Source organism: Tigriopus californicus, chromosome 3 (genome assembly GCF_007210705.1).
Source record: "Tigriopus californicus strain San Diego chromosome 3, Tcal_SD_v2.1, whole genome shotgun sequence".
Lineage (NCBI taxonomy): Eukaryota > Metazoa > Arthropoda > Copepoda > Harpacticoida > Harpacticidae > Tigriopus > Tigriopus californicus.
Window position 1 is genome coordinate 1,564,658 of NC_081442.1, and position 22,215 is coordinate 1,586,872.

General features: G+C 46.4%; 3 protein-coding genes across 3 annotated transcripts; 2 read left to right on the top strand and 1 right to left on the bottom strand.

Annotated features, from left to right (window-relative positions):
- The first annotated feature begins 1,168 nt into the window (after window positions 1–1,168).
- On the top strand, window positions 1,169–17,276 carry LOC131878062 (protein lava lamp-like). The gene is made up of 14 exons (XM_059223964.1): window positions 1,169–1,829; window positions 2,121–2,688; window positions 4,350–4,562; window positions 4,645–4,807; window positions 4,876–4,998; window positions 6,298–6,768; window positions 7,616–8,458; window positions 8,529–8,672; window positions 8,762–8,989; window positions 9,066–9,344; window positions 9,448–16,274; window positions 16,521–16,675; window positions 16,744–16,914; window positions 16,984–17,276. The coding sequence occupies exons 1-14, from the start codon at window positions 1,354–1,356 to the stop codon at window positions 17,006–17,008; spliced, it is 10,686 nt and encodes a 3,561-aa protein (XP_059079947.1). The 5' UTR covers window positions 1,169–1,353; the 3' UTR covers window positions 17,009–17,276.
- On the bottom strand, window positions 17,251–18,524 carry LOC131878621 (phosphatidylinositol N-acetylglucosaminyltransferase subunit C-like). Its single transcript, XM_059224681.1, has 2 exons — window positions 18,382–18,524; window positions 17,251–18,113 (listed from the first exon to the last, which is right to left on the bottom strand). The coding sequence occupies exon 2, from the start codon at window positions 18,083–18,085 to the stop codon at window positions 17,288–17,290; it is 798 nt and encodes a 265-aa protein (XP_059080664.1). The 5' UTR covers window positions 18,086–18,113; window positions 18,382–18,524; the 3' UTR covers window positions 17,251–17,287.
- A 1,567-nt stretch (window positions 18,525–20,091) lies between these two features.
- Window positions 20,092–21,615, top strand: LOC131878612 (uncharacterized; the record flags this gene model as incomplete). Its single annotated transcript, XM_059224668.1, is given in 1 exon segment — window positions 20,092–21,615. A coding segment is annotated over 1 exon segment (1,118 nt), but the record flags the coding sequence as incomplete, so codon positions are not given.
- Between the last annotated feature and the right edge of the window lie 600 nt (window positions 21,616–22,215).

Consider the following 22,215-nt stretch of genomic DNA (forward strand, 5'->3'; position numbering starts at 1 on the left):
TAGCGATGATGACACGCACTTGCTGCATTTGCTAGTCTTGGAAAGCAGAGTTGCCAAATGACAACTTGGAGTGCCACTTTTGAGCAAAATAGCAACTAATTTCCTACGTGGCATCTTTCTTTTCAGGAGGGCAATTTTCTACTAATGTGGCATTTTTGTGGCACCCTTTTACATCTAATAAGTATTGAGGGATAGGAATGTAATTTAGAATTTTCTCTATTGCCAGGTTCTGAGATTTGAAAATGTTCTTTATTACGGGGTACGCTTTAAGTAGCATTTATAAGGTTCGTTGGCATAAGTTTTTCTCGCTATAATGAGGTTCACTATAGCGGGATTCTACTTTACCATAAGATTTTCGGAAGAGAGATTTCATTCCATAGTTGCCCAGTTGTGCTTGATTTAGGAGGGTGAAAAGACCTCAATCTAAGCTTTCTTTTTGACTCAAAATCATTGGCTCCATTGTCCAAATGAAAAAGGAATTGCAAATAATCAAAGAATATTCAATAAGTCCACAATATTAGCCAAAATTGGTATTTTTCTCCTATGAAAGCGTTCACACGGTGGTCAAAAGGCCTTATGAAGTTTTAATGAAATACCCCCACAAATATTATCATGTTTGTAGCCCTTTAAGCCATTAAAAAAGAAACTTTGGTTGGATGGCTTTAGAGATCTTCTAGCCCAGATGACAAGATTTATGCAACGAAACGAATTAAAAACACTATCATCTCTGAAAGACCTATTTCTCGGAAATTAGGAGCACATGTCGTTGGCCGTGGCCTTCAAATCAGCCCATTATCTATCCAATGGCTGCAAAGGAATCCATGGTCTGGTTTATAGCAGTGTTAGCTCCAAAATGCCCCGGTCCCAGGGTATACGTAGACCCAGGTATAGAAGTTTGTAATCTAGCCTGGACACCCCTAAAACCCCTAAAAGCCCAAAGGATTGGACGAGCTAGAAAATGGCCAAAATAGTTAGGGGCATTCTTGTCCCCATGTCCAGGATGGCCACTCTTCGTGGTCAGTGCCAGGTTTTGGGGCTCCGTGGGCCAATGGCCAATTTGGCAACTATGCAGAGAGAGACATTTGAGTAGTCTCAATCGTCTAGATCAAGTCAGTCAGTGAGTCAGTCCATGAGATCAGGGCCTGTGTTTCCATGCCCCACACGAATCCCCCTTGGGCCACGCCTCAACCACCCCTGACTTATTCTACCGTAGACCAACGCTAAGCCCCGTCCATCTGCGGACCAACTGGGATTGACGGATGACGGACCTTTAAGGCCTCTTCTCACTGTCCGACCGATTGTGTTTCAAGGTCAGGCCCGGGCGGAACCTGGCTTGGACCCGGGGGTGGCATAATGTGGTGGCCGGGTAGTGGGTCCGGCGGGAGCTCGGAAGGGCCCCCGACTTCGGGTCCTGCCTCGGATTCATCCGAACCCACCGAGGTCATGGAAATCTTGAGCGAAGAGGACTTGAGCGGCTCGTCGCCGCCTTTGGCCGCCTATGCCACGCCCAATCCTGAAGGGTCGGGTTGGGGGCTGGGCGGCGATATGGAATTGGACGATTTGAAGGACCAATTCCTGCAACAGGAGCAACTCTTGGGTCAATTGAAGGGCGTGCTCAAGTCCAATCAGGACAAATTGAGTCACAAAGAACGCCAAGTGCAGGATTATGCGGCCCGCTTGGCCCAGATCCGACATCGCCCGCTGTCCACCGCCAGTCCCATACCCGTGATGGGGGCCGGGGCTAGCTCGGAGAGCACGACGGCGGCCCCGCCACCCACCGTGGGCACGGGCAAGATTCGCCTCTTGAAGAAGCAGCTAGAGGAAGCCAGGTAATTGTCGCAAACTGCCAAAAGTTCCCAAGAGAAGAAGATCGAGTCGAGAGATGACCCACGGGGTGGCTTGCCCTTAAGGGTGTGTCGGATCCCATGGAGCCATCCCAAAGCGAACATCATTGAACTGAGGGTAGAATAGCCGTCTTAGTTCAGTCCAACCCGACCCAGAACCCCAAGCATTTGAGCTCTTTTATTTGAAAAATAGGATCGAGTCGAGTCCCTAAGTACTCACAGATGTGCTACCCCCGGTCATGCTCTCGTTGACCAATGTTTTGTCATGTCTTTTAGGATGAAAGAGTCCGAGGACACGGAGCGTTTGAAAGACTTGGAGCACTTTGTGCAAGAGCTCCAACGCGATATCGAAGACCGCGACAAAATGATTCGGCGCATGAAAGAGGACCAATACTCGATCGCCAGCTATCGTGAGAGTCCGCCCGGCAGTCCGTTCATCATGAGTCCGGGCCAGCAAAGTCCAGGGGGCCAAAACTCGCCCCCTTTGGGTTCCAGCTTCGACTCCACGGCGGGTGGGGCCTTCGAAAGCTTCAGTCGGGGCTTCACGGACAAGGACGAGAAGATCCTCGAGCTCCACGAGAAGAATATTGACCTTGAACGGCAAGTCTTGGAACTGGAGGAGAACCTACGCGCTCAGTCTGAACTGGTGCGGGTGCGGACGCAGGCCGTGGCCTTGATGTCCGCCGACCTGACGGCTCAAGGTCAGTCCACCTTGGAGCAATTGGAGGACACGCGTGTGGCCATGAAGGACATGCAGCGGAAGTTTGCCGAGCAAGAACTCGAGTGGAAGAAGACCAACTCGCTCCTGAAAGTCGACCTCGAGGCCAAAACGCAGAAAGTTCAGGTCAGTGGGTGTGCAGGATCCGGGATCTAGATTATAGAGCGTCATAGAAGAAGAGTTAACACCCCTGCCAACCATGCCAACTCACACAAGCATTTATTTAGAGGAGGATATTTAGATTGTTGGTTCCTTTTTCCACGGGCTTTTCTAACCGCGCGCTACAAGGAATGTAATCCCCACTGCCATTAACATGAAAATGTTATAATTCGTCTATTCAGTACGTTTTAATCCTTTCATGATATTTGATTAGGAGCGATTAAATCAGACAGGGACAACTTGTTGAACCCAACCCCTGAACAGCCTTACATTCAGTGGCCAGCGTATGTACATTAAGGGATACGAATAGAGGAATTGCAATCTGGCATTGTTACAGCTCGAGGAATAACTCAGTCCCCGAATGTCGTGGCTAGAAAAACCCGTTGAAAAACTAGCCCTCTAGAACTACCTAATTTTTCTCAGATCTCGAATGTCAGGGTCAGAAACGCACGGGAATATAGGAGACACTAAGCCTAAGCTTATATGTGTTGCCAAACTCGAATCCCTTAAGCCCTCAACCATCTGTTTGAAACGTTTTGAAACGTACTAATTTTCAGCGAGTTTTGACTCACACCCTTCCACCACAAACCAATAGGATCTGGAAAAAGTTTATCCAAACAGAAAGTAATGTTGCCCGTTGCATGTAATGTGATGCTCTTTGCGATGCATTAATATCAAGTTCGTATATACTAGGTGTCCGAGCAAATATTTCCTGCTAGATAGAATGAATTAAATGGCTTTATAGTTTGACGCAGGGCTGGTTCTCTGGTCAAGTATGTTTGGAATGGCACACGTGTGAATGGCTTTGCTTATAAATTGAGCGAGCGATCCGCAACCAAAAATAGCTCGTTATTATGGTGAACTGGTTGATCAAGGAAGACGTTAAAAATATTATTTTAAGTGTAAGTAATTGTCAAGGCTTTTGAATATGTACATCCCACCCCCCACCCCATACCCCAAATTCCCCCTCGCTATTTTACCGTGGGGCGCCGTTACAAGAGAGATACATGCTACAATGCACGGACTTCTAGAAATATGGACTAGTCATAGATATGAACCCACAACGGAAAGGAAAATTTCATTTCGCCCGTAACATCATTCTATGCAAGATCAAAAGATTTATCTATTAATTTCAGGAATGATTTGTTTAGCATTTCCTTGAATGTATACGCCTCAGATTCTGGATAAGCAAAAGCTTCTTTTCCCCAGAAATTGGATCGGACTGGAAATTTAGAAAAACACTTTTTGTAATATAACTCTGGGAGAAACCACTCTGCAAATTAAATGTTATAGAAGTAACTTGCCATTATTTGTTACGATCTACAGCAGATGTTAAGAAAAGAGGCTCAGAGTTAATCCTATCCAAAGCTGACGAGTTTGCCTAAAAAAAAAAACCACGTCCACAGTCAATATCAATCCTGCAATTCCATTTCAACTGAAATGGCCCCTTCGTTTTTTTTTCCGTGAAAAAAATGGACAAATTCATGTCAATCTAGTCACTACTGTCTTACCTACCTGCCCCTCCAGGTTCTCATCTTAATTACTTGAAGTATACACATACTGTCTTTCCTGAATACTCCACCCCCACAGATGATTCCTAGTCCTAATTGAATCTAGCCTTATTTTAGAGCCTGGAAGAGAATGTCGATCACCTGGAAAAGGCTCGTTTCGACTTGAGCGCCAGGAACGCCACACTTCAAGAAAAGGTCGTGGGCCTTCAGAGCAACATGAACCAGGTCAAGAAGGATCACAAGGAGGCTCTTGATCGTCTCGTGGAAAACAAGGCTGACCTCAACGACACCGTGGAAAAGCTCGAGAAGCAACTTCGCAACGCCACAGAGGTCAGATTAACCCTCGTTGATGTTTCTCCCCTGACACAAAAAATCAATGTATTTTCTTCATTTTGATTGTCAATGGTACTAGGATCGAGACGAGAAGAATCAAAAGTACATTGAAGAGTTGTGCGAATTGGCCTCGGACGTCGAATTCGGACAGAAGGTATTCGATCTTCAAAATCAGTTGGCCGAGGTCGAGGAGGAAAAGGGTGCCTTGCAATTGAAATTAGTGGATTACGAAGAAGAAAATGGTATGTACCGGGATTTTGGCAGTGTGGAAAGAGTTCAATGTATCCATGTTCGACTTGCTTTGGTTTAGGTGCTGATGTGCAGAAACGGATCCCCCAGTTGGAAAGCCAGATACAAGAACTGACCGAGTCCCTCAACGATCAAGTGCAAATCTTTGCCGATTTGAAGGCCGAAAAAGAGTACTGCGAAAAAGGTAGGATGTGATTGAATTTAAAATCGTTAATGGTTCTGTTTTAGATTGGGTTAATGCTGAAATTTGTGGATTGAAAATAGTTACCTCCCTCCCCTATGAGCCATTATTAGCTAGAGCTTTTTTAGTCGTTATATAAAATTAATTTCTTTTATCTGATGCTCAAAAAATGGAATCTGTAGAAATGAACAAAATTTGTTAGTGATTGATAAAAAAAAAACCATTCATCATTCATCAAACCAGGTGTGATACACATTTGTGCTTTATCTCTTTATGTGTACAATTTGATACGTTCAAGTATGTGATCCACTCATAGAGAAAAACGATTGTGAATGGTAAAATGATAGGTTACAACGGTTCGTGTTTCTTCTCTTTTGGATAGTTTATTAAAGCTTCATTTTTCATGATTCATTTACCGATGTAGGTCATATTCATCGGAACTAGCACTTTTTCGATTGAAAAAATCTTGGTGTTCGCTCCTTCAATTTTTAAGGCTTTTTTTTGATCCGGCAGCTTGGTTGCCAACCTTGTTGTGGTTGATGCATGCCTATTAATAAAACCACATCGGAAATATGCGTACTTCGTGTGATTCGGCTTTTCGTTGATCTGGAGAACACAACACTTATATATTATAGTTTGAATAGATTGCCTTTCTTTGGTTGACGGCATGTCTGTTTAAGCAACGTGGCCTATCTCGACGATCATTCGAGCACAACTTTTCCTTTCCGTCGTTACCAAGTTCTCCAAGAGCAAAACAACTGTTCTCAAACACGACGACGACCTTCATGACAAATATCTTAACACATACATATGTCGGGTGCTAACAGGTCATCGAATCTCATCTCGCTCTGAAAAACGTCAAGATTAACAGCTATCATTCACGTCAAAATACAGGCTCCAATTTCAACCATTCGCAGGAGTTCTTTTCCGGACATTGGTACTAGACACACAGCGAAGATGGTCACAGCTGGAACATGTGTACTGTGCCGCAAGCGCAGCTCGTCCGTCTTTCCACGCAAGCAAAGACTTGGGTACTAACTTCTGCAGTTCTACTACTCTTCAAGGCTCGATAAGTGAGTGAGTGAGTGAGTGTACACAGAAGTATGAATGGCCAAGGAAGGAAGGGCAGAGAGAAATTCTCCACTGAAGCTCTCAATCAAGCAGCTAGTTCACAAAATACACACTGAATCATCCGGCATGAAGCCATCAATATTGTGATACTCAATCAATAAATCCAATGTCTCGTGATCGACCTGTCATTCCATCGTCTCAAACTTAACAACACTCTACAGCGTGATCCGTGATCCGTGATGAACGGTCACGCCTCTCCGTATGAATACTCGTCCATCGAAGCCAAAGAATTGACTTTCAAGTTCAAAGAAGTGAAGCATCGTCGTCGGAAACGGGCTTTGGCCTTTGAAGTGCTCGAAGTGGACCAACCCCCCAAACGTCTCCGGACTTTCGAGTATCCGTTCAAGGACTATGAACCATACCTCAATAATAGTCGGGAGCTCGTCTCCGGATTCTTTTCCGACAGTGCCAAGCTTTTGTATGAATACAATCTGGCGTTCTTCTCACGGAATAACAACCTCCCACATCGGGGACGAAGGCGATCCAGTTGTTTGGAATCCTCGCCTTCATCTTGGTGTTCGTCATCCATTAAGCCGAGCACGGTCTCAGTGGCCAACAGCTGTTCTGGGACCTTAAGCCCGAGTCTGACTGAAGAGGCTTTACAACCACTCTTCTCTTCTCATTCTCCCTCCTTGAACCACGGTATACTTGAGATGCCTTCTAGAGATGCCTGCTAGAACTGAGATAGGCTTGAGAAAAATTGAGTGACTCGGACTTGCGTGTTTTGGATAAGGTTCATGGCGATGAAATGCTAAGCGAAAAATGAGATTGAAAATCGTTCATGTTTTGAATAGAGTCAAATCTCGTTTGAAGAACTTCGGTAGTAGAAATCATCCTGATATAACCTCCATTTTCATTGGAATCCATCTTTTGCTTTGTAAAGTACTTCACTTAAAATACGAAACCAAGATGCTGAATCCGGACATAGTAACCTGTTGAGGGGAAATGTATCGATTTTTTTTTTACAAATGCCGTGTGCGCTTTTCTCCTCAAACAATCATAGAAAAATTAATGATGTTGAAATTCATCCGGAGACTTAATCAAGAAAATTAATTGAAAAGTTACGACCTGTCAAGAAATTGAAAGAAAAAAAAATATTTTCCGTTTTTTATCAATATTTTTTTTATTTCGATTTCACTGTAACTGCACATTTTTATTCATTTTTTTTTCTTGTTTTTTTTTTGTAGGCTTTAAAAACCGCGAACAATTCCAATCAAATGAAAAATTATAATTCTTCTTTTTGTTCCCTCTTTTCTGATTTTTGGTCTCTTGGTAGCGTTAACAATGGTCCAATGACGAATCTGTCGCAATTGAAGAAGATCAGTTAATGAATGGCTAGTTTTCAGTATGCAACGCTCTAAGCCAAAATCCGTATGCTGGTCTGCAATGTTGATGGAACACTCGGTTTTTTTATTATTTGTGTATAAATTCATTATTGCATTTACTGGCCTATGTAACAACTTTACGTGTTTACATGTCGACATTTCAGTTCTGCTCAAGCGGGATGAAGAGATCAATGCCAAATCCAGCCAGATTTCCAAGCTTTTGTCGACTGATGAAGACCGATCCAAAACCATGGTCTCTCTGGAGATGCGAGCCTTGGAATTGGAGGAAGAAAAAGACAAATGGATCGAGGATCGACAAGAATACGAGCTCAAGCTCCAAAGGCTTGAAGGACAATTGAAGGACCAAGGCACGCCCATCAAGGCCTTGGAGGAGAAATTGGCCAGCCTTCAAGGCGAACACAGCTCACTCCAGCAAATTCATTCAGAACTCAAAGAGCAATTCAAACAGAACGAAGTGGAATTGATAGAGAAATGTGATAAGCTCGAACATAACGAAGTGGCCTTAAAAGAGCTGGAGAAGCTCTTGCTCGCCAAGAATATCGAGATTGCCGAATCCTTCGGCAAGTTTGCCGAGAAGGATCAGCTCGTAGAAGAGCTGCGAACCAACCTCAACCAAGTGAACACGCGCCTTCAAGAGGAACAAGTGGCCAAACAAGACGTCTTGACCAAATTGAACGAGCTGAATATCGACGAACTGGAGCACAAGATCCAATCCCTCCAACAAGAACTGACCTCATCCAATGCCAATGTGGAAGCTCAATCCGAGCTGGCTCACAACTATCGAGTTGAGGCGGAAAACTTGGCGCGAGAGGGCGCTCGAATTCAATCCGAATTGGCTGAAAAACACCGAGAACTGAGTGACGTGCTACTTGACAACGAAAAACTGTCTGCCAACTTGACCGAATCGAAGGACATGCTCCATGGCCTTCAAGAGAAACTGGCCTTACTGGCAGAGATTGAAGCTGATCAACTGAACCTGAAACAAGGTTAGTTACCACAACTTCGATTTGGAAGGAATGATTAGGGTGTTTTCTACTATTCTTTATTTCTCCATAGACATATCTGATCGAGACAACGATATCTTATCCAAGAGCGAAAAGATCTCGACTTTGGAAGATCAAGTATCCAAGCTCGAAGACACACTAAACGACCGGAGCCAAAAAGATCATGACGAACATATCCGGCTCAAACTTGAGAAAGGTACTATATTCATTCACTCTCACCATTCCCATTTCTGAAAACAAGATCGTGAATTGCATCTGCATTAATTCATTTTCCTTTTCATATAGAATTATCCGAGCGGGACGAAGAGATTCTCTCCAAGAGCGAGCTGATTTCAGATCTGAAAGACCAACTATGCAATTTGAAGGAAGCTTTGAGCGAAAGCGAAGGCATCGACTCCAAGATCTTGGAATTGGAGCAAGTCATCGAAAGTAAGGACCAAACCATCCAAACCCTGGAGAACAAAGTCACCGAGTACGAAGATGTCAAGGAGCAAGTGCTCCAACTCCACCTCGGTTCGTTCTGCCATACCCATAATTATTTTGAACGACAAGTTAATAATCTTGATTTTTTTTTTTTTGCTATTTTTAGACCTTCAAAACCATAGCGAAGAGATTGCCTCTCAAACTGCCGTGATTGACGACCTGAAGGACACTCTGAAGGAGACCAAAGTGAACATTGCGGCCAAGGAGAAGCTCATCCGTAACTACCAAGAGCGCATCAACGACATGGAAGATCAATTGGCCGAATCCAGTGGGATCGAACGTGTCAACGAACTCCTCCAAGAAAAGGACGAGGTCAACCAGCAATTGGAGGCCAAAGTGGATAAACTCACTAAATACCAGGAGCAAGTCCAACAACTTCACTTGGGTGAGTTTGATCAATCAAACGTTTGCTATATCATATATATACATATATGATATTTCGGGGTTAGCATTGACTTTGTTTTTTTTTTCTCTTTCGGGCATTTTAGATGTCCAAAACTACCGCGAGGAGATCTCATCCTTGACGGAGAAACTGAGCTCGTTCAAGCACGAGCGACACCATTTGACCACGCAGATCTCCGTGCAAGAGGACCGCCTTCAAGACTCGATTGCCAAGATCCAAGAGCTGGAGGAACTGGCCAGTGAATCGGCCTTGAAACAAGAGTACGCTCAAAGGACGTCGTCGCCTCCGTCTGCTATTTCTAGTCGATGTGGATCCGAAAGCAACATCAAGGAGTTCACCTCGCTTCAAAGCGGCATGGCCGAGAAGTCCGAGCTCCTAAAGCAAGCCAATGATAAGCTCCTTGAGCGTGATGAAGACTTGTTGAAGGTCAAACAAGAACTGGAGGAGGTGCAAGAGCGTCTCAGTACCTCCGAGAGTGAGAAGATGGCCCTGTACGAACAATTAAACGCCCTCTCGGAGCAAATGATGGCCAAAGAGGATAGCCAGAGTGAAGCCGATCAAGTGCTCCATGGTCGGATCAAAGTGCTGGAAATGGAGATCACCGACCAAGTGGACGAGATCAAGACTCTCAAGGAGAGGAACGACAAGTTGAATGTGCTCCAAAAGTCGCTCCAGGAAAACTATGACGCGTTATTGGGTGGAAAGGGGGTTGAGAACAAGGATGTGATCAAAGAGCGGGACACCCTGAAGACCAGATACGCGGCCTTGACCGACAAGGCCAAGAAGTTGATCGTGAAGTGCAAACAACTGGATGAGCAACTCCAGAAGAAGAACCATGAAGTAGTCGAGGTCAAGTCCGTTTTGGAACAAGTGCAGAGTGACATGACGGAGCTTAAAGGGGTCAATGAAGGTCACGAAGAGGAATTGGTAGCCCTGAAGGGCCGACTAAGTGATCTTGAGAGCACGGTCCAGGCCAAGGATGAAGAGATTGAGAAGTGGCAAACCGAAGCCATGGAGAAAGACCAGAAATTGACGGCATCACTAGCCGCCCAAGCTGAAGTGGAAGCTCGCATGGCTACCATGGAAAGGGATCCCCACAAGGACGAGCTTGAGGCCCTGAAGATGGAATGCACGTATCTGAAAGAAGGCCTCCAAGGATCCGAAGAGTCCAATGCGAAGCTTGGCCAAGATATCCAGGCTCTGCAAGGCCAACTAGAAGCCCAAGTGTCGAGAGAAGAAGTTCTGAAACTCCGAGAAGCCAACGACATGCTCCGACAAGAACGAACCAAGATCTACGAGAATCAAGTGGTGCTCCGCGACGAAATCACCGAGCTCCAAAAAGAACGGGTAAGACTTAGCTCCGCCTTAGAAGACGCCAAAAAGGAGATTGGCGCCATCCGCCAATCCCATTTGGTCTCCCAAATGCTAGACAGTCCCCTTTTGAGGGAAGAAGAGGAAGAGGAACCCAATTTGAGAGGCTCCTTCGACCCGGAAACCTCCAGTGTCCAAGCTGAAGCCGGCTCAACCATTCAAGATGACGAGAACAATTCTCGTAAAGGAGGCTTTGAAGATGAGGAAGGTTGGAGTAACGACGGATGGGATGAGGAGAGTAGTCAGGTTGATGTGGGAGAGCCGGGTGAGTTGGATGAGGACGACGAGAGCAAGGAGGAAACAGAGAGGAAGATTTCCGTCATCCAGAACATCTCCATCGCAGCCTCTGCAGCCGCGCAGGGATTCGTTCCTACACCCAGTGAAGGCTGGGAAGATTCCAATTTTGACGAAGATGAAGAACCTGTGACCGAGACGCTGAACCTGGAGAGCTCATCCGAGTCTCAAGTGAAAGGAATTCAACAATCCGCTCCAGAAGATCCAGAAGATCCAGAAGATCAAGAGGAAGGCTTTGGAGGCTTCTCCGAGAACGATGATGGCTGGGGCGGTTGGGAAGATGACCCAGTGGAAATACCCGAGGACCAGGACGAACCTACACGCGTTAAGACCCCCGAGGTCAAAGAGGAAGCGATTGCCGTCCACGTGTCCACGGAACAACCTCAGAGCTTGGGTACATTATCCTCCACCAGCGGGGCATTGAAGCCTGAAATTGAGGCCGACATCGAAGACGGTTGGGGGGATGACAGTTGGGGAGGAGGATGGGGCGAATCCGAGAATCTGGGAGACAATCTCAAGCTGACTGATGATGACGGCTTGAGAGGCTCTTCTGAGGACAGGGAAGCGACCCCTCCTAATCGATACGAGCGAGCGAGTGAAAGTGAATCCGTGCCCAAGGTGGTTGATTGGCAGAGCAAGATGATGGAGAAAGAGGCTCAAATCGAGTTCCTTGAGAGAGACCTCAAGGAAATGCGACTAAAGATGACGGCCATGGAGGAGAGTATGCGGTCATCTGTGGACGTGAAGGAAAGCGCTGAAGAAGAGATCCGTGTGATGAATGAGAAACTCGCGGCCAAAGAAAAGGCCATGGAGAAGATCATCAGCGAGACTGAGACGAGAGTGGCAGAGTTGCTGAACTCGCAATTGTCGGCCACAGATTGCAAGGAGAAAATGGTCATCACGGACAGCATGATCGAGGACTACAAGCAACGCATTGAAGAGCTCTCGAATGAGCAACAAAGCCTTCAGATTGAGCTCGAGGAGTCCTACCAAGAACTGGAGAAGCTCCGACCTCTGAAGAAGGTCAAAACCGAGCTGGAGACCGCTCAGGAAAAGATCCAATCGTTGGAGGAGTATAAAGAAGAGCTCCAAAGTGAGAGCTCCAAGTTGCGAGACGATCTCCAATTGGCCGAAACGGAGCTGCAGAACGTGAATGAGCACCTGGAAAGTGTGGAAAATGAACGAAGTGACCTGAAAATCAAGGTCAAAGAGAGTAGTGAACACAAGAGTGACCTCGAGAGCCAGATTGAAGAGCTCCAAGTTCTCATGAACTCGCATGAAGCCGAGTTGAGTGGCTTGAAGCATCGCAATGAAGAGCTCGAGTCCACGTTTGGAACACTATCTGTGCGCAATGATGAACTCACCAAAGACATGGACGAGCGAGAGAAGCAAATTGAGCTATTGCAACAAGAGTTGGAGAACTTGAACTTCTCTCTCTCCAAAGTTCAAGAGGAGAAACTTCAAGCCGAGTCTGAGGAACAGAATTCCAACTTGACCCAAAACCTCGAGGATCAGATTTCCAATCTCCAGAGATTAATCCAAGAGAAAGAGTTGGAAAGTGCCACCACTTGCACGGATCTGGAGAATGAGAAAGCCTCCCACGAAGAGCTCATTGAGGAATTGCGAGCCGAAAACGCGAATCTTCAATCCCAAATCCACACCCTTCGGGATGATGTGGCCCATTCCCAGGAGCAAGAACGCAAACATCTGGAGAACGTGAGAAACATGCACGATCAGATGAGAAAGGCTCAAGCGCCCTCGTCCTCCACGTCATCACAAACGGACGCATCACAGCAGCAGAAAGAGCAGCATCTGGCTCAGTTGGAAGAGAGTCTTCGTGAAGTGAACACCTCCCTTCGGAGTAAAGAGCACGAGTTGGACCTGATTCAGCACCAACTCACCCAGCGGGACGACTTGATTGCAAGCTTGCAACGCCAATTGGAGGCTGCTCAAGCCAGAGCCGAGGGTGAGCCACCCCAACCCCAACAAGGCCTGGATCTGGCCGAGTCTAATCGACCCCCGCCGGATGTGACCTACCAACGCCTACAACCCGATGTGACGCCGTTCCATCAACCGTCCATTCGTCAACCGGACATCATGCAGACCAGTCAAGATCAATTCGATTTGGTCTCGCAAGACCAACCTCCATCCTCGCAAGATCATGGATGGTTTGACAGAGAGCCGGCTTTGGCTCAAAATGCGAGCGATTTCTTCCAGAACCAAGATGCAAGTGGTGCTAATGCTCAGCCGCACTTTGATTTTTTCCAGCAACAGCCACCCCCAGAGGCTGACAACAACTCTTTAGCCAGTCAATACTTTGAGCATTCTGATCCACCGCCTTTGCCGCACCATCAACCATTCCCAGAGGCTCCCCATCCGGATCCTCAACCAGAGGTTTCTCAACCTTTGATGCAACCAGTTCATGCAGGCTTGCTTTTTGGCGATGAAAACGTTCCAGGAAACGAGGCCCACTTTTTCGAGCAAATTCCCTCAGCCCCCCAGGAAAGTGAGATTCAACCAGCCGTGGCCGATGCCTTCAAGCAAGAACCCCCCCCACCGCCCACCGTGTCATATTTCCAACCATCCAACAATCCATCAAGCTATTTCAGTCAATCCGAAGTGACCTCTGCCTCGAACTACTTCTCAGCTCCGCCCGTTTCCCAGCAGCCCTCCAGTGCCCTTGCCACACCCACGCAAGATCTCTCTCGACCAGAGTCTGCCGCCAACTTCTTCGCCCCGGATCCGAATTCAAGCCATCATGCCTCTCCTGAGCGCGTCCAAACCGCTTCGGTTGGAACCGAGACCTCTGGGCCCATTGAGGATGGGCCCAGAGAAGAGAACCATGGGGAAATGTTGGCCCAATACCAAGCCCAGTTGACGGAATATCAACAAGCCATCGCCGATTGGCAAGCATGGGCCGAGAGTCAAGGTCAAGAACAAGGCCAACTTCAAGAGAGTCTGAAATATTACACCGACGCATATAATGCGACTACAAGTGAATTGGAATCAATGAAGAGCCAAATGTTGTCCAAAGGAGACGCCAATGAGGAATTGGAGAAGGTCAAGTCCCGACTAAGAACCACTGAGTTGGAGGTGAAGGACCTCAAGGAGACCATTGACCGTCTCCAATGCGAAAAGTCCGATCTTGATCAAGAAATCCTGGAGCTCAACCAGTCGAACGAGGCTCTTCGATCCGAGAAGGATGAACTTGAACGAGGTTCCGACGCGGTGGATTTGGTGCTCTTTGAGGAGGCCAAGGTCCAAGTTGAAGAGTTGACAACTCAACGGGATCGCTTGAACCAAGAACTCGCACACGCGCTTGATGAGCGCAAGAAATTAGAGCACATCAAGGACTCCAATCTTAACGCCATCCAGAAACTCCAAGACGAGTTGAACGGAGTGCAAAGTGACAAGAGCTCTCTGTTGGCTCAAGTGAGCGAGTTTGAAGTCAAAGTCAAAGAGGCACATGGTTCAGTAGAGCAAATGGAACAGGAGAACTCGACCTTGAGACTTCAGATCCAGAGCCTCAACCAAATGGTTGATTCCTTGAACGAGCAAAGTGTGGCCTTGAATGCCAATAAGGTTGACTTGGATGCCTACAATGCCTTGATCTTGGAAAAGACCGAAATGGAAAACCGCCTCAAAAACTCGTTGGAAGAGTTGGAACAATCTCAAGCATCCCGTCCCAAGCCTGACATGGTGGAGAAACATGTACTTGAAGCCATGGAGAAGAACTGGCAAGAGGCTCAAGAACGCGAAGAGGCCTTGAAGACAGAATTCCAGGCCTTCAAGGAAGTCAACGATGTGTCCCAATATCAAACTGCCATTGAACAATGGCAGGTTTGGGCTGAGACGCAGAATCAAACCATGGTCGAGCTTCAACAGAGCCTTGAACAATACACAGAGGCCTACAACAAGGCCACTGCCGACCTGCAGGCCTTGCAAGAGACCTCTCAAGGCAAGGACGCCGATCAACTCGCCCTTCAAGCCAATCTCGTCGAGCTTCAAGAACTTCAGGCCAGTACTTCAGTCAAAGATGAGAAGCTCACGTTCTTGGAGAGCGAAAAGACTCGACTCGAGGCCTTACTTGTCATTTCGAGCGAAAAGGATCAGCGAATCGCCACCTTAGAAACCCAGAAGACCGACTTGGAAGCCAAGATCCTCGATCTTCAAAGCCAATTGTCCAATATGGAGAATCTGAAATTGGAGGCCAAAGAAGCCATAGATAATCGCAATGCAACTCAACTTCAACTCCAAGAGGTACAATCGAAATTGGCAGAGCGTGGGCAAAATGAGGAGAAGAGCTCTTCCGGCGTTGCAGAGGAGAATCAGCGCCTGAACATTCGGATCAACATTCTCCGTAACAATTTCAGTCAGATGGAGAGCAAGTGCAGTCAACTCCAGGTAGAGTTGAACGACATGAACAATCTCGTGAAGACGCTAACGGCAGAAAAAGATCATTTGAGCGAGAGGATCGATCAGCTGAGCCAAGAAAAGGAGCTCCTCCAGAACGTGGAGGTTGAGAACGAAAGCCTCAAATTGCGACTGGAAGCGTTGGAGAGCGAAAAGATGACCGGCAAAACCACCGAGGCCTCATCTGTGCAGGATTACGCCGCATTCCAAGAACTTAACCAGAACCTTCAGAGTGAGATCCAATCCTTGCGAACGTACATCCAGCAACAACAAAACGCTTATGAACACCTCCAACAGCAGCAACAACAACAGCAACAACAGCAGCAACAACAGCAGCAGCAAGAGCAGACGGGTCAACCGGGTGCGGGTAATGGCTTCGAACAGATACTGTTGAAGCAAATGGAGCAGGACCTCCAGTTAAAGGATCAGGTCAACCAAGCCCTGGAAGAGGAAAACGAGCGGTTAAAACTGAGACTCTCGGGTGGAGTGACTCCGTCCTCCTTGGAGGTGTCCTCATTGGTCCCCAGTACTCCGGAAAGAAAGCGATCCTCCTACAGTCCTGAAGTGAGTCAAATCTTTGACAGCTCCTCGACGGTTCTCGCCTCCGAGAACGACCGACTCAAGCAGGATTTGGACAAGTCTGTCCGCGAGAATCGCCACCTTACATCCCAGATGGCCAACTGGAAGCAACAGTTGTCGGACTCCAGCCAGGTGGAGGATTACGAGGACGAGGATGATTCTCCACACGTCTTGAAGTCCAAGCAAGAACAAGCTTGGCGATCCGTGGGTGCTCTCCAACTAAGAGTGGAAGAGCTCACACTCGAAGTCACCAAGGTGAGAGAGACGCGCTCTACGGAGTTGTTGGAATGACAGCTAGTTTGGTGATATAATTAGTGCCTTCTTTATCATGGTGGTTATTAACCGGGCGGCGGTACTAGTAAGTACTTCGTAATTACATTCCTACTCCTTCCCTTGGGTTAAGGTGGTTGTGCGAAATGATAGTACATACGTATATGTATCTGTACTAAAATCAGCAATATGTGTGTGTCTGTGTGTTTGATGAACTTGGCCTCTTTTCAGTTATTGGAAGAGCGAGACACTCTTCAGTTGAAGCTATCCAATGCTCTTAGGCAATACGAGAGACAGAAAGAATCCTCAAGTAGGGTCAGCACGGCTGCTTCCACACCCATCCCTTGGATGGACAATTCCATGGATATCCGGGAATTGCGAGCAAAGTAAGTCTCGAAGTAAAGTCACCCTTCCACCGGTCAAAACTTAATATTAAAAAAAAATTATTCCCTAGGATCGAAGAACTGAGTAAGTTGAACTACAACAAAGATGTCGAGTTACAGAAGCAACGTCAACAGATGGATGCCATGCAAGTGAAGATCCGCCATTCTTCGACCTCCACTTCGTTCGCATCACCTACTCGCACAACGCCCTCTAGACGAGAAAGTCAGAGTCGAGATCCACGGTGAATTATAGACGGATGTTGTTAGTTTGATTTCTTATTTTTTTTTATCAATAATAATTGATCTTTCAGGGCCACACCAGTTCTTCACTTGTGATAAAAGAAGGGTTATAATTACCACACGTGGGAGTGGGTGAAAGGAAGAAAAATGGACATCCTGCTTTGCCAAGACACGTTGAAACAAGATAATTGTGATGAAGACTTTGTGTGATGACCGAGACGAAATTTCATGTTCTCTCACCCTTGTTTTTGGGCGCCTTGCGCCATAGTTCTATATTTGATTTTAATACCCATTCACGTGTAACATCACACCTTTTTTTTTTGTACCGAAAAATCATATGAAATACATTGTTCTTATTACGCAATTTAAATCACATCACATCAATGGTACAGCCTCGTCCCAAGGGCCATGAATGGTCTCTTTGTACGATTGCCATTTAACAAACAGCATAGGCGCAATAATATTCACAAACACCATAGCGCAAGCCACGCCTAAACCGAACCCACACGAAATGGAGAAACACACGCCCACTACCACGGATTCGGCGACAAAGGCCAATCCCAACGCCTGGTCCAATCGGACTCTCGCCATTGGGAACAAGACGAAGAGAACCACCGCCACCGAAAGCAACACAAAGGCATCCCAACTGGAGTCCAATCTCGAGGCTAGACACACGGCACTAAATAGCGAGGCATTCAAAGACATGGGTTTGGTATCATATGCCTTGACACTGTAGTTATGGAGCAAGAGATGAAGGAACAACATGATCCAACTCATTGTATGAATAGTGTCCGTACTGATCGTGTCTGTGAGCTTGAAGAGAACGGGCGTTAGACCGTAGCCAAAGGTCACAAAGATGATTAGATGGCGGAAGTCTCCGAACAAGGAGCTGGATGTGCCGGCGATCAGGTAGGCCATGAGGGCCAAGATCAGATCCAACTTGAGTAAGTTGAAGCTGCTGATCCAGCCTTGCTTGAGGTAGATGTAGCCCGAGTAGAAGAGGATCACGGAGCTGAATTGTAAGGTCACTTGAGAGGCACACGCCACACTCTCATGAAGAGTATATTTATTCAAGTTCTTATTGCGATGAATGGCAGCCAAGAAGCAATCGTCCGGGGTGTACGTGTCCGGGTAATCCGTCTTCTCGTACAGATTGCGACTCCACTTGCCCATTTTGAGATGATCGCCACTACCGGGTGCGCTGAAAGTGGGAGTAACGTGATATTAAATTCATAATAGATCTACAGACAAACACTTCATTCATGGCCTAAATTTGTACCTTATTAAACAATTTTTATCTATTTTAAAACCTATGGCAGCAGAAAATATTTTGAGTACATTACTAAACCGTAGGGCCTCGTAATCAACCTTTGAAAGGTAAACTTTGATCGATCAAAGCCAACAATTTTCGATCACTCAACCCTCGAGCGTTTTTTTCTTATTGAGGCCGCTCTAGTCATTTCATTCACCTTGTAGTAAAAAATGGCCTCTTGCTGCCTCATGTCACGGATTGAAATGTAACTTTGCCTCAATCCAAGGCAGTCATCAGCATTTAAGTCGCTTGGCTACATGTCCTGGCGAACTCTTCTCCTCTTGGTCCGAGCTGTCCTCGTGGTCTTGGTCCAGATCCTCGAGCTGATCCTCCAGGGGCTCCACGTGAGGGGATTGGCTGCGTTCTCGCTCCACGAGAGTCGTCAGTTGAACGTTCACCTCACTCTGGATCTGTTTCAAACCCGCAATCAACGTGCTCATGCCATCGGACTCGGAGACTGCGACAGACTTGGCCAGAATGGACACGCCCTCCTGATCGATTTGAACCCGCATACTCATGTTGTTGTTGGACTTCAGATCTTGTTGCGTTTTGATCTTCTAGTGACTAACTCTGGAGCATGGTTTGGATTGATATGGTGGCCCTTCATGAATGAAACATGCCGATCGGTCTCGGTAAACGTTATTCTCCACCGATTAGTTGGCGGTGCTACTTTTTTAAATCTTAGCCTAACCTAATCTAACCTTACCTAACCTAACCCAACCTAACCTAACACGATATTGATAACCCTGAAAGTCTCTATCTAAAGCTTTTAACATTTTGCCACAAATTTAAAAATAAGCTTCGCCAACTAATCGGTGGAGAATAACGTTTATCCAACTAAGCCTAGCTGTCGTCAACAGTGTCTCCACATCTGATGAACAACGGGCTACTTTGTAAATGTTGAATTTTAGTATCATTATCAGGGAGACGCGGAAATAGAATCAATATAAGGTCGCCATATTGAGGCGTCTTTAGGCAACCAGGTGTTTTTTTGTCCATATTTCCGGAAAACTCAAAGGGTTTTTTTTTCAGCCATTTTAAAATTGACCTTTTTCATCTCAAAATGCTTCATCGTATAGGGGCCCTTATTTGCAACGTCACACGGCCCAAAGTAAACGGGAAGAGGCACGGTAGATTGCTAAATAAATTTCTTTTCCTGACATTATATGGCCCGGGGCATTAATCATAAATAAGATTTTGATAGAATTAGCCAAAAATAACACCTACGCATTATCATTAAATAAAAAGGAATTGGCCCAATCGGCCATTTATTTGCCACAGGCTGAAAGATATAGCGCCCTCTGAAGTACCGAACTTAAAACAGATTTCGTGCAGCGTAAGGGGGCTATTATTCTGTCATTTATGTTCATTGGCTTAGCACCCTACTCTTGCTCTTGTCACGCAATTTGAAAAGCAAAACACAATAGCCTCTCTCCTTCTGAAACTGATTTAGTTAAAGCAAATGATCAGGGATAAAACGGGATTTAGTGCTAAGGGAAATATTCTCAAAACCAGTTTATCAATGATGACAATGAATAATGAAAAAATCTAAAAAGCTCATAGAATTTGAATTTTTTACCCTTGAGAGAAGGTCAGGACAGCGACACATTTGCAACTTAATGATGCAAATTTTGTACGAAACTTAGAAAAATATGTTTATAAACCCCCTTTTTCATTTGGGCTTTCACGCTATACATAGGTCTTCCACTTGTGACTTGAGGGATGAGAAAGCTAACATGATACATCAATGAATACTGATAAATAACAAACGCTTGGACGCCTCGATTAGTCAATAGTCATAGAGTTCATTAAAAGAGATAAGAACAATATTTGCCCTGCCTCCTGGCCTGACCTATGCCCTTGGCTATGGGGACATTTAGGCCAAAATCCAGTGGTCGGCGGGTACCATTCGGTTTTGAGAGGCTGATCCTGCTTTTTAGGGTACTATGAAGAAAAGGTCCGCTCCATTCAAACTAATTTGAAGGGCCCAATGTGCATGACTGGCTTTGGCAGGCAAGAGTGTTGACTGGTACCGGGAGCTGGCCTCAACCATAGCATTTAAAATCTTACCATAGGTCACCATGATCCATGAATCATCCTGCGCAATCCCACCCAATTCGAGCCAAACCCAAGTGACACTGAATCCCAGTTGACTTTCCTAGGATTTCAGGATATTCTCAATCCCAACATTGACACTCAACCCCCTCAGCCACCCACGCCTTGACCCCGCCAACCCGCCAACCCGCGTACCCGCGAACCCGTCGACCGGCCCCATGCTGCTGGATTGGGAGAGCCAAGGCGTGTTGGCCGACTTTCGGCGGTGCCAAAGCTCGGCTCAAGCCACGGACCTGGTGTTCCATTGCAGCAACGGGCGCGTGTTCGCCCATCAAATGATCTTCGCCGGCATCTCGCGGCTCTTCACAGAGTTGATGCAACGCTTCTTGATAGGCCAACAACTCATCCCGCTGGACCTGAACATCTCCGTGCCCGGCGTGCTCAAAGAGCACATGGACATGGTCATCGAGGTCATCTACACGGGGCAGGTCCGCCTAGCCCAGAGTGATTACGCCCCTTTCCGCGATATCTGTCAGCTTTTGGAACTGTGCGTGCCCATCGCCGATTATGACGAGTTCTTTTCCGCCCAGGCCGTCCAATCGACCGTGCCCAGCCACCCCTCCCAGCCACCCCCCGTCCCAGTCCCCGTCCCACCTCAAGTCAAAGCCGACCAGGACTGGCCCAAACCACGGGTTTTTGTGTGCGACGAATGCTACGCTATATTCCCGTTAAAGATCGCGTTGAAAAGGCATAAAAAGAACCGCCATGGCCTGCCTGATGCGCTGGAGCCGGACCTCCCGATCCAGGTCCCGGTTCAGAAGAAGCCCAGTGTGAAAATTCGGGCGGTTCGGAAGCGGTCGAAGGATAGCAAGCACTCGTTTTACCCGCAAAATGGCGAACCCACGGTCAAGTGTCCGGATTGTCTGAATGATTGCCGTCCGGGACGGGCGCGGGAACATTTGTCCAATCATTTACGGATGCGGCTCATGGAACTGGTCACGGAGAGTACATTAACCCCTGGGCAGAAAAAATGCACGCTGTGTTGGTATGAGGCGTGTTCAGCTAGCCACGTGTGCCGACATTTGGGCTTGTCGCATAATATGATCATGAAATACGCTAGTGACGCTCAGAGGAAGTTCCTCCATGAGGCGCAAATGATGAAGAACAAGCCAGACGAAGCCGAGTGCCCCGCCCAATCTGGACCGGGGCCCAAGAAGAAGAGAAAAAAAGGCAAATTGAGCCAGAGAAAAAAGACCACCCGGACGTTGGGCCATAGCGATCTGGTGGCCATGGAAGACGACCACCTTGAGATTGAGATCGATAATGCTTTGCATGACTTCGGGCATTATGTGCCAACGAACAATTATGGTTCTCCTGAAAACGAGGCCTTATTGACTCGAACCCTTTTGGCCATATTTCAGTGTTTCTGAAAAGCTTCAATCAATTTTTAATTACTCGATTTTTACGAGTCATTCTAGATAATTCTTGATTACTTATCTACGGCATAACAAAAGTGGTGCAATAAAGTGACCTTAGTTGCACAATTTGTTTCAAACTGGTTTATTTTCATGTTTTGATGACACATGTAAAAAAAGTGCGAAATGGCACATTTCAAGGTCATTAGAGTTGTAAAAAAAGTACTGCCATAAATGCCAAATAAATATGCACTGAAAAAGGCAAGTACAGAATCAATGTGTTCATTTTTTTTATTACCAAGCATATTAATGCCATTATACTAAAACGAGATAATTTACACAAATAATTTGAGCGGAGTAAAGAACACTGAGCTTTTGTTTTCGAGAATAATATGGACATGCAGTGCATCCCAAAAGCGCTGTTTTACGAATGTAACACCCTTTCATCTTAATTTAGATATTTACTCATTTTGGCATTCCAGTCATCAGGTTCTCCAAGGTTCTGGGATCAATCTCAGTTC

Excerpts from the sequence above, each read along its gene's own strand:
- LOC131878062 (XM_059223964.1), top strand. The coding sequence starts at position 1,354 with ATGTGGTGGCCGGGTAGTGGGTCCGGCGGGAGCTCGGAAGGGCCCCCG. Across the intron at positions 8,990-9,065 it reads AGTGCTCCAACTCCACCTCG|ACCTTCAAAACCATAGCGAA; the intron begins GTTCGTTCTGCC and ends TGCTATTTTTAG. Across the intron at positions 16,915-16,983 it reads AGTCAGAGTCGAGATCCACG|GGCCACACCAGTTCTTCACT; the intron begins GTGAATTATAGA and ends TTGATCTTTCAG.
- LOC131878621 (XM_059224681.1), bottom strand. The coding sequence starts at position 18,085 with ATGGGCAAGTGGAGTCGCAATCTGTACGAGAAGACGGATTACCCGGAC.